Genomic DNA, 11679 nt, shown 5'->3' on the forward strand with positions numbered 1-11679 from the left:
TTGGCTCAATATATTGTTTTAATTTTTAACATGTAATCTGTGATATTAGTATGATAGATATAAGTGTCTGTTAGATGATCATTAAGAGCAGTGCTGTGTTGTTGCATGACTTACCAATAGCTTCATTAGTGCCAAATCCTGTAAAAGAGCAAGTAATTTTTGGCCTTTTTATTTATTTTTTGTTTGTTTTGGTAGTAAGCAGGTCATTCTCATGAAAAAGTTCCTTTCTGTTTTTGTTTTTTATTTTATTTTGCATAGGTTTTATGTTTTATTTGGGTTTTTGTTTTGAAAATTATTAATCTAAGTGTAGTTTAGGTGATACTAACTATGTTTTAACTTTCTATATTGTCATATTTTTCTAAAATGGTCAGATTGATGCCTAAATATTTAAATAAAGATGAGTGAACTTTTACATGAACTGACTATGAACTGCCTTGATATTTGAAGCTTTACCAAACAGTTACAGTCATGAGGAATCACTTGTAAAGAAGAAACAATAATAATTGTAACCACTATATTAATTTAGCAAGAATGATTCCTAGTATGACATTAAGCTCACATATTGGTTAAGGAGTAAGAGTACTCCAACTCCGTAATTTTGTGGTGATGGCCATTTCTTGACTCCCCAGGACTAACCTATCTGGCTCCACATCTAACCTGAATGTTGCGGGAACACCCTTAAGGTAAACAGGTGCCCTCCCCTGGCTGCCAATGTGCATTTTGTTATTGCTAAACTTGTGTTACCTTAAGCAGATGAAGAGGATAGGTAAAGTTTGCTTGTGTGTTGAACACAATAATAAAACATTGTTTCAAAACAGGTTTGCAAAGATTTTAGTCAGAGCATTGTGTAGGTGTTGGACATATACATAAAACATGAATGAAATTAGTCTGATATTATTTAGTTGGATTAGAGAGAGTAATAGTTTGTATGTATTCATTCATTAGTGAATATAGTAACATCTCGTGTTCATTTAGCTACTCCTAATAAAAAATTTACTCTAGCTAACATATTTAGTTATTTCAGATAGTAATAGACATTATAGTATATTATTAACAGTGTCCTAACTATTAGGTGAAGGTACATAATGTCTGAATAATTTCTACAGGTCCCGAACTTCATCAACTACTAGTCTTAACTCCAATCATTCCACAAGCAAAATTCCAACACTGAGGTAACTAACCTGGGTTGTAGTGATATGATAGAGGCATGGGTGGAAGTCCATGAATAACAAGTTGTGTTGGCAGTCTTTTTAGAGTCCCTTTTGATTGATGTATTGCCCTTTTTGATTTTACTAATTGATTGATTTTTGTGCAGTCAGTGATTAATAGTGTTTTAACTATTGCATGTATCTTGTGATTCCTAAATGTAATTTTTACTGTTCCTTTGTTTAGTTTAGCTGATTCTTGACATGATTTACATTTGATTTGAAAGTAGCCTTTGACCTTCACTCCTTTTTTTTTCTAACAACAAATGAAACTTAGAAAAGGTGAAGAACAAAGTTTATTTTCCTATTACTTTAGTACCTTTTACTGTGATAATTTTCTTGTGTAACTCGTAACTGTAATATGCTTTTAATAACTATTACAGACACAAAGTGTCCACCACACAAAGCACCACTCCCAAGACCTCCACTACTACAAGGTAATAATATGGGATGTAAAATGCCAATAATGGCATTTTTAGGGACATGTTAATCTTGAAAATGAGTGTGGATATGCAGAAATACATATATTACATTTATTTATTTATGGGCAAGTTCCTGATTGATGCTAGTGTATGACATGTATTTGGTGAAGCATTGCATTGTCTTAATGGTTTTCAGATTAATTGATTGAAAGGTGTGATTGGAAACTATATCTTTCCTTTATTATATTATTTTCTTAGTGATTGTTTTTACTTCTCTATAGAATTTTGATGACTGATTTTCTTTTGGATAGAAAGTTAATTTTATGCTGATTCACACTTTACCCCCTGCATGTCAAAAGCTAATTCCGATAACAAAAGTAGTATCATACAAAGAATTCTTCATATTAACTTTATAATCTAATTTCTCCCCTGACTCCCATTTTCATTTGCAGAGAAAGTTCTTTAGGAAAGACAAACAGGGTTGATTCATGAAATTCAAACACAAATAAACACTAATTCCATTCCACAGGACTCGGAATCCTTCAGGTTCCAGCAGCACAGGTGGAACTACTAGGATTGCCCGCAAATCCTCTGCTGCTTCAGACACGCCTACCGGGATAGCAAGGAAAACGGGCATCGCAGAGCCAAGACGCAAGTTGTAGGAAATTAAATGGCAAAATTATATAATGTTGTGCTAGGGCCCAATGAAAGTTGTAAAGAAAATTTACATGGTACCCTGTACAGTTTATATTAAAACACATAGATGTATGACAGTTACAAGTGATAAAATTGTAAATGTGTAACATGTTGCCACATTTTTTGTGGCACATTATGATATATAATTGATCATATTTTCTTTTGGAAAAAGCTTTAAATAGACAACATTGTAATGATTAGAGATCTCTGAAATTATTTGATTGGCATTTTTCTAATTGAAATATTTGACTTCTGGTTGGATTTAGATCCATATAATTTCTATGGAATATTCATCTTTTGAATTTGCTAGCAAATGTGATATCATGACAGGGCAAATCCTGTTGCCTGATAATAGGACTGGATTTGGTTAATGTTAATATATGGTAGAAATCTCGGTATCAAGTTCTATTTTATATTAATAATGCCTGATCTAGCCCTACAAAGTGATATGTTTAGGGTAGTGCAAGCCCATTTTGAGAGTTCTCAGCCATTCCACTCAACATATCGTGCTTGCTTTTGAAAAGGTTGTTTATTGTGTAAAGTCTCCAAGACATTGTTGCTTGATTTTATTTTATTTTTGTTTATTTTCACCTTTGTGGCATACAATTCAGAATTTTCAACTTCAAATATTTTCTTGGTGACAATGCAAGTCAATAATTGTCTTCATCAATTCTTATGTCATACTATGTTACATTCTATTAGAATTTTTTTTCTTTCTTTCTTTTTTTATGCTCCGCCCACTTGAACCAGTGTTTAAGAAGACCTCAGTTACAAGTGTATTGTCTCATTTCCCTGATTCATAGTCTAAGGCTGTTCTCATGTACTCACCATTAACGCTTCATACCTAACTTGCCTATGTGCGTATCAAGCAAGCCTATGTGGGGTATTACAGGTTGCCAAAATGCCACGTCTTGCAAGGAATATATGTTGATTTGCAACTTGGAGTTCAGCAGGAGTTTAATGGTGCTTTATAGTCATATAGAATTTATACTAAGCAATATTGGTACTTGAAATTATGTTAAAATGCGCCTCAATGGTTTATTGTCTGTGCTACTAATAAAGTGCAAATGTGATGAGAACAGTAATTTTGAGTCTCGGATAGTATATCATTTTATTGTGATTCCTAATTGTTAATAGGAAAAGATTCTTGTAGCACTATCTAAGTTACACGACAGCTGATCTCATGACAAAATGTTGGAAAAAAAAAAAATCGTTCCTGGAACAGCAAATCGAAGATGGAACGGACTCAGAAAGCTATGTCAAACTTACATGACATTAGGTGTGGCTCTGGGAAAAAAAATATTGACCGTAAGTAGAGGATGCAAATGCTGCAGGCTGGTTCCGGGTTATAATGGAGGCAAAATACCATCTCATGCCTCTATTTGGTCTTGTAACATTTGCATCATTTACTTAGTGGTCTTGGTGTCATTTTTTTTTCTTCCTCTTCTGTTACCTAACTCTTTAACAGATTTTTAATTAGGCTAAATTTCCAAATGTTGTCTTTTGTGTTTTTGTTGTATTGTTTGTATAAACCTTAGCTTTCATGCTTTGTTATAAGTTGTAAATAATATAATAATATAGTAAGCCCATTGAAAGATTGAATTATGGGGCACAAAATAAATTTCACAGTGAGTAACAAAAATATGGTAAGATGTACTAAAGTCCTTTTGGTTGAATATACTGTACTTGACCAATCATCATAGAATATTTTTTGTATTTAAATTGCTTATGATTATACTAATGCTTCGATAATAAATGAGTAACGAGATAGAGGTTTGTTTTATGCCATTTAATACTTATATTTCCATGGGAGTTGATGGCCAGTGGACATTATTAATTCTCTAGTATGAAAGGCTGCAAGTAGAGGTAACTGAGAAATATCCCAAGGTGCAAATTAAAGAGAAGCATGAAAAAAAATCATATAGTGCTTTATATCTATTTAATTCCATGTTAGAAATCTCAGCATTGAAAGGATGAGAGAAAAAGTTATGCAAAGGCAAAAAGGTGGGATATGGGAAAGTACTTTAATTCCTATAAACAGGAAACCCACAAGGCAAAAAATAATCCATTTAAAAGGGGTTTACAGTGTAATATATAAGATGTGTTACCTCTCTGTAATCAACAAATTACACTAGGTGCCTGGTAGATAAACAATAAATTGAAAGAAGGATAGTTTTTGGGGACTACAAGCTCTAAATTTTCAGCAAAATATATATAGAAAGGTGTGAATTACCAAAATCTTCAAATATTTCATTATTTAAAAAATAATGGTAACTATTTTGAAGGTAGTGGAAGTTAACCAGCAATAGTAAGTCTGTGTACACAAGATCGAGGACTGCCCAGCAGACTATTTCTAATTTCTGGGAAAAGCTTGAGAGAGTCGTCATACACATGGGTGCTAGTGTTTAACAGTTATCTTTTCATATCCATTATTAAGGCAGATGCTGTATCTGGCGGTCTCATCCAACCACAGGCACAGGCACTCTCTTGGGTTACCTATAAATTTTTCCTAAACTAACGGGCATTAAGCAAATATCTGGGGCAGTGCTTGATTGTGTGGACGGGGCTCCCCCTAAAGGTCTGTTCATACTTGCGGGCATATACCTGTAAAGGTGACATCACAAAATGGGAAAACAACTGGGAAACTACAACTTTTTACTGAGTAATCTGTCCATCTGTCATGTTCTTTCTACCTGCCTTTGCATCTGTTGATCGTACCACCTTGTGTGAACAGGCCTTACATCCCCATCCATGTGAGGGGCAGTATCACTCGGGCACAGACATTTAAGGTAAGTATAAGTACAAATATATATACACTTTGCTCATGACTTCCATGATCGAAAGGTGCCCAGCGGAATTTGCCTGTTTATCCAACAAAGCAATGTCTGTTGTACACGGCAGTGCTGGGGTCTGACAGGGTCGTCCATCAGGCAGACAGCAGCATCTGGTGATTTTGCTTGACCACAGGCACAAGCAAAAACAAGCTGGTTTGCCTGTGTGCTTTGCTTGAATAGTTAACTTTAAGAAAGATTCACACTAATGTTGTGAGAACATGTTTACACAAGATTTCTACCATTTCCAGGTTATTTTTATAAGAAACAATTAGGGAGTGAAAACAGAATGGCTTAACAATATTTCCCCCAGCTATTGCTTTTTTATCGCCCACAGAGTCCAAAATATAGATTTTCATAAATTACCTCAATTGCAGAAACATATCAGTATTCACTGGCGGTTTTCTGTATAGACAAATTTTGGTAATTTAGCAGCTCTGCTGAGGTCTCAGCCTGTTAGTACCTTGAATTGGTAACTTTGTTCACCCATGGAGATGTTACCTCTCATTTGGATGAGGCCTAAAGCTGCATTGACATCAAGTTGAATTGATTCAATTCTGTTCATGAAGAATCATCTTAGTTCATGAGTTGTCTTTACTCACCATGTTAATTCTTATGTGACCATTCACACCAAATTAATCAATTCAATTCAAATCGGTAAATAAAAGTCAGTGATTTGTGCAGGCCCATTTTTCATCAGTTACTGCAATTCCATTAAGAAATACCGGTCATCATGATAAATTTATTGAGAGAATGACTTTCCATATATGATCCTTAAAATATGCAATAACCCATGTATGATTCTTATAGCAAACAACACCCAAAAAATAATCATCATAATATATAACAGCCTTTATACTATTCTTAAAATATATAATAGTCTGTATAATTCTTATAATATGCAACGACCTATGTATGATTCTTACTGTAGTACTTATGACCACAATACATGTACTTGAACATCATTCAGAAGTGTAATCAGGAATGAAAATTATACAGGCACACACATCATCCCTTCTCCTCCTATTTCACCCTTTCCTCTCTGTCTGTCTGTCTGTCTCCCACCCCCCTCTCTCTCCTTTTTATACTTACTTGTATCAGAAGTTCAAAGAAAAGCTTTTACACAATGTCTATTTGAAAAAAAATTCATGAGATAAGATACATATTAACTAAACATTTGAACTGAATTATGGATGTTGTTTCATCTATTTCAACAGGATTTACAAGCCCGTTCCACAAAATACTGTATCTTTAAAACTTAAAAAAATCATGTAGATGATGCGTTTGCTTCATGGTCACCTTGAAGAACACTAAGGCTGGCGACATCTCTGCAGCGCTGAAGACTGTCAAGGCGTCCTTCGTTTTGTCCGTAGATGATTTTGTTCTCTGGATGGCGTCAAGTAACGAGATGAGATTATGATGTTCCTCTCCAGGTGAGAGGGGCAAATTCCATCAGTGACCTTACTTGTGTCTTGTATAACATCAGGAGTGCATCCTGACCGACGAGTTCTTTCACTCTTCGCAGCACCGACGCCTTCTTGAAGTATTTACTGCTAAGGTTTTGAAGTGGATAGCATCTTATCAAAAGTAACCCCTAGGATGTGCAGGGAATCCTTTTCTGTTACTTGTTTGTTAAGGCACAGCTTAGGTGTGACTGGATGATCAAGTAATTGTACACCCCGTGTCTTATTTGCTGCTATTGTGACTTGCCACAATGTGCTCCAGTAGCTAATGAATTCAAGTGCTCTTTGTAATGTAACTGCTGCCGTCTGACACTCTGAACAGCTATATGAGAGATTCAGTGTTATATCATCTGCATATTCAACTGTCTCAGGCACTGCATCCAAGAGGTCATTTATGTATATATTCCAAAGAACTGGTCCAAGAATACTCCCTTGAGGAACACCTGCATGAATGGGATATTTTGTAGATTCTTGGCCATGCATAGCAACCGCCAGGCTTCGGTCTGTCAGATAGCTCTTCAGCAGCCTTAGAAGGGCACCTTCAATGCCAAAAGATTTCAGCTTGACCAACAGACTTGTGTGCCACACACAACTGAATGCTCTGACAATGTCCAGTGCTATAGCTTTGGTATCCAGGATTTGCCGAGAGCTTTGTTCCACTTGTGGGATAAGATTAGCTGGTCAAAGGACGAAACACCTTTACGAAATCCGAACTGTCGGTTCGATAATAACCTGTTGTGCTGCAAATATTCTTTGTGGTGATCTCCCAGAACTCTTTCCATAATCTTACTGATCACAGATAGCAGTGTTGCTGGCCTATTGTTTTTCACCTCCGTTTTCGGCCCTCGTTTGTGGATTGGTGTTATATGTCCTATTTTCCATGAGGAAGACCAAATACCATGTACCATGCACTCAGTGAACAGGTATGTCAAAGGGCATGTAGGCTCTTCAGAGCAATGCTAGAGGGGATTGATTTCATCTGGCCCTGGAGTTTTTGATGATTCCAGGGCTTTTAATAGTTTTCAATATCTGTGTAGTGAATATAAGGTCGCAGAGCTTATCCTGCGTCCTTAGTGGAAGGATAAACACATGGCAAAATGAATTGCCAACAGCTCAAATTTATCTTGCAGTCGACTTGCTGTTTTACCTTCTGCTTGATTTAGAGGTGGTATCAAGTCTGATATTCCACCACTGGCTAGGATAAAGCGTAGTTTGTGTTGTAGTTCCTTCCATTTTGATTTAGCCTAAGCGGCTGTGTCAACCATTTTCTTACATGCACTTCTGTGAAGCTGGATGTTCCTTTCCGATCTGTTATTTTTGAGATGCTTCCAGGTTCGGTATTTTTATTCAGCAGCTGTTCTTCACTGCAAACCGAACAAAGGAAGATCGGAAGGTCTTATCAGGAATGTACGAGAAGGCACCCATTTCTTTTGACAAGTGATTATGTGTCAAGAGCTTCTATCTGATCATCAATGCTCCCCGCAAGTAAACTTGACCAATCTGTTTGTTTGAGGTCTTGTTTGAGTGATGGCCAAACTGTGTTCTTCCATTACCGCAATGTTTTCGGTTATGGCTGCTCTTTTTCGACATTTTAGGAGAGAGTTGTTTTAATGGCGGTGTGGTCAGATGTGCCTACAAACCCCATTGGTTCACAGACCACCAGACTAGTGAAATCTGTGAGCACAGGGTCGAGTGAAGAGCCGCTGGAATGCGTTGGAAAAGGCATGTGTTTTTACAATCCTAGAAGCATATCGAAAGCCCCCTGAATAAGATACTGATTCATATCACCTGCAATTATTAAATTGCAACAATTCTATGTAGTGACCTCATCTATGTTGTTAATTAAGTAATCGATAGATTCTTTCCCATGCCAGCGAGATCGTTAACTAGTTATAAGCAGTATGCTGTCTGTAGCAAAAAAAAAAAAAGAAAAAAAAAAAAAAAAGAAAAAGAAAAAAAGAAAAGAAAAAAAAAAAAAATCAGTGATCATGGATCTCTGAGGTTAACTGCTGTACTTGCAGTGAGTTGCGATGGCATACTGCAAAACCTCCAAATTTCCTTGTTGAGCGGTCTCGTCGGAACCAGGGGCTGTATCCTTTAACTTTGGCGTAGTTAAGTGGGACACTGTCATCAAGTAATGTCTCGGTTGCAATGACGAGAGTTGCCTTGCTCTTTATCATTGATTAAGTGTGTCAGCTCTCCTACTTCGTTCGGAATCCTCTAAGATTGGCTGAAATCAGAACGAGCGTAGATGCCGCACCCTGAACCATTTTAAAAAGTACTTTTAAAATGAGATGTTAGAATTAAAGGGTCCGTTGTAGGATATCCGGATGCCTTGGATATATCAGTTTGTTGAGGAAGCCACCGATGAGGATATGTGGCTGTTGTGTGATGTCTTTGGAGCTGGGAAAATAATTCTGGGGTAGCTGTGTGTATCAGATATATTACGGGATCGTCAGTGCCTGACAACATACGCAGTGCTGTGGTCTGCGAGCACTTAAATATTTCTTCGTCCTGAAGACGTGACCCTGCAGATCCTCCTGAAGCTGGGGCAGACCCAAAGTAGGAGAGGTGGGGTATGAAAACAGAGGGAAGAAAAGTAGAAGAATAAAGTATCAGAGAACGCGAAGAGCAGCAATAAATGCTGATACTTGGCTAATGGTTTTTCGCTCCTGGGAGTGGTGTAGCGGGGGGGCGGGAGAGGAATCGTGGCATAAATAAACCGAAAGGCGAGATCAGTAGTAATTCGAGGATATCACGACGTAAGATTTTTATGACGTTACAAAAGTTGAGATTCTGTTTTTGGAAAAAGCACATAGGGTTTAATATTCATTTTGGTCTTTTCAGTTTTCAAAAAGGATGGTAAATAATGATTTTGGTGGATATATTTTCATTGAACAATCATCAAAATAGCTCTGTGGATGAGAAGAGTGGGCGATTATGTTTATTCTCATGGGAATTGCTCGCAGTGGGAGTCAAGCCATAGGCCTGTATTTTTTTACTCACTTTGAAGGAATTAAGTACACCTTTTATTAATACCTCCATGTACTCAATGAATGAATGAAAGGTATTTTATTTAATGAGTAGGGTACTTTATGGACTTTATGGAACTTTAACACTTGTACAAAATGTAAAATGAACAGGTGCTATTCTAAAAATAGCCCGGCCTGGTATCCTACACATTAAATAAAATACCTTTCATTCATTCATTGAACGCCTGGAGGTATTAGTAAAAGGGAGTGTACTTAATTCCTTCAGGCTGAGTAAAAAATGCAGGCCCTTTGGCTTGACTCACACTGTGAGCAATTCCCCATGAGAATCATTCATGCATACACATAATCGCCTACTCTTCTCATCCACTATTTTGATGATTGTTCAATGAAAGAATAATAATTAAAATCATTATTTAACATTTTTTTTTTTTTTAAACTGAAAAGACCAAAATGACCGACCATATTCACCGCTCGTCCGGTAGTGCTCGAATTTCGTGGTGGTAGCGACTTCGTAATTTCTTTTAACTGATTCGATTGAGAGATTATCATCATCATCAATTTCGCAATAGAATTGTCCGTTCACATTTTGGTATAATTCTTGCCAGCAGAGCAGGCTATCCAGCCAGTTCGTGGGTGCCGCCATCATCAAAATAAACCCTATGTGCTTTTTTCCAAAATCGCAACTTTTGTGACGTTATCAAAATCTGACATGACCTCGAGTTGCTACTGATCTAGCCTTTCCCGCAAAAAAAAAAAACTCAGGATTTAAAAACGGTTGGGGAAAATCTTTAATAAAAGTCTACAGACTGATTGGTAAGATTCCCTTTCACGTACTATAGCTCTAGGTGCAAAGATGCACAAGTGGGCAATGGTAGAGCAATGTGGGAGGTCTATGTTAGCAGTTATTGAAACTTTTGTTGGAGCTGTGGCGAGCTTTGAGAGGCTCAGACTCTCTCCCCCCTTCTTTCTCACCCCTTCCTCCTTCCCTCTCCCCCCCCCCCTCTCTCTCTCTCTCTCTCTCTCTCTCTCTCTCCCTCTCTCTTTCTCTCTCTCTCTCTCTCTCTCTCTCTCTCTCTCACGCACTTGTCCCCGCGAGGAGCCGCGTTGTTGTGCAGGGAGTGCGCCGAAAAAAATCGCACAGGGTAATCAACCAAGGAAATGTGTCAATTGTAGACTTGAACATAATGCAAACTCTCCATTATGTGCATATTATCCAAACGACAGAAAAAATAAATTACTAAAGAAGCAACAGGCTGCTCTGCCTTCTCGCAATCCCAACTCATTTCCTCGCCTTAACGATGAGGCAGAATTCCCCCAGCTTGGGAGGATAAATGTGGCTAGGTATGCTGAAAGAAAACAGTCGGTCTCTCCAGCTTTACTATCGGCATCAGCTCCTGCTCCAGCGCCAACTTCAAGGTCTGCTTCAGCCCCTTCAGTGCCAGTATCTGCTCCTTCGGCTACTTCGGCATCAACTTCAGAACCTGCTTCGAGATCGACATCGCTTTCGACATCTGCACATACAGCAGTTCCAGTTTCTACACCTGCTTCAGTGCCAGCGCCGACGCCCACACCACAGGAGAGACCGGACTTATTGCAAATGTTGATGCAGAAGATGGAACAAATGATGCTCATGATGCAGCAACAATTTGCCAAGCAACTACAGTTCCGGGAAAAAATGTTTTCAGTAATCTTTGGACAACGGTTCAACCCACTACAACCTGTAGCAGAATTTGAAAATCATCAGCTGGCAACTGATGACCCACAGTGACTTTGAGTGTACCACAACAGAACATTAAGATTTATGGAAACACTGTTCGTTTTTGTAAAATCATATATATGTGTTTCAGTTATTAGATAGTTAACCAATAAGGCGAGCACCAAGGTGCAGCCCTTCAGGCATGTATATTTAATGTTTGATTTTGGCCCTTAAATCAATATAAGTTCAGCCAGATTGGGTAGATGCTTGGACATCTTTCCCTGGCTTTTTACAGGGCATGTAAACTGATCTGTAAATATTTTTTTTCAAATCAAATCAAATCTCTCGTCCCCCCTCGCGCTCTCTGGCTTCT

The 11679-nt window shown here is 37.7% G+C and overlaps 1 protein-coding gene across 50 annotated transcripts in view; it reads left to right on the top strand.

The window, feature by feature from the left end:
* Positions 1 to 4093, top strand: part of shot (dystonin-like protein short stop) — a 433523-nt gene extending 429430 nt beyond the window's left edge. For 35 of the 50 annotated variants that reach the window (XM_070131222.1, XM_070131229.1, XM_070131231.1 and 32 more), the window contains 4 exons: positions 630 to 683; positions 1107 to 1172; positions 1589 to 1642; positions 2157 to 4093. In XM_070131222.1, the coding sequence (XP_069987323.1) occupies positions 630 to 683; positions 1107 to 1172; positions 1589 to 1642; positions 2157 to 2289 (307 nt within the window). In that variant the 3' untranslated portion in view covers positions 2290 to 4093. The remainder of the gene's footprint in view (positions 1 to 629; positions 684 to 1106; positions 1173 to 1588; positions 1643 to 2156) is intronic. The other 15 variants (XM_070131195.1, XM_070131202.1, XM_070131187.1 and 12 more) reach the window with 5 other exon arrangements.
* Positions 4094 to 11679: the final 7586 nt, after the last annotated feature.

Source organism: Penaeus vannamei, chromosome 16 (assembly GCF_042767895.1).
Source record: "Penaeus vannamei isolate JL-2024 chromosome 16, ASM4276789v1, whole genome shotgun sequence".
Taxonomy (NCBI): domain Eukaryota; kingdom Metazoa; phylum Arthropoda; class Malacostraca; order Decapoda; family Penaeidae; genus Penaeus; species Penaeus vannamei.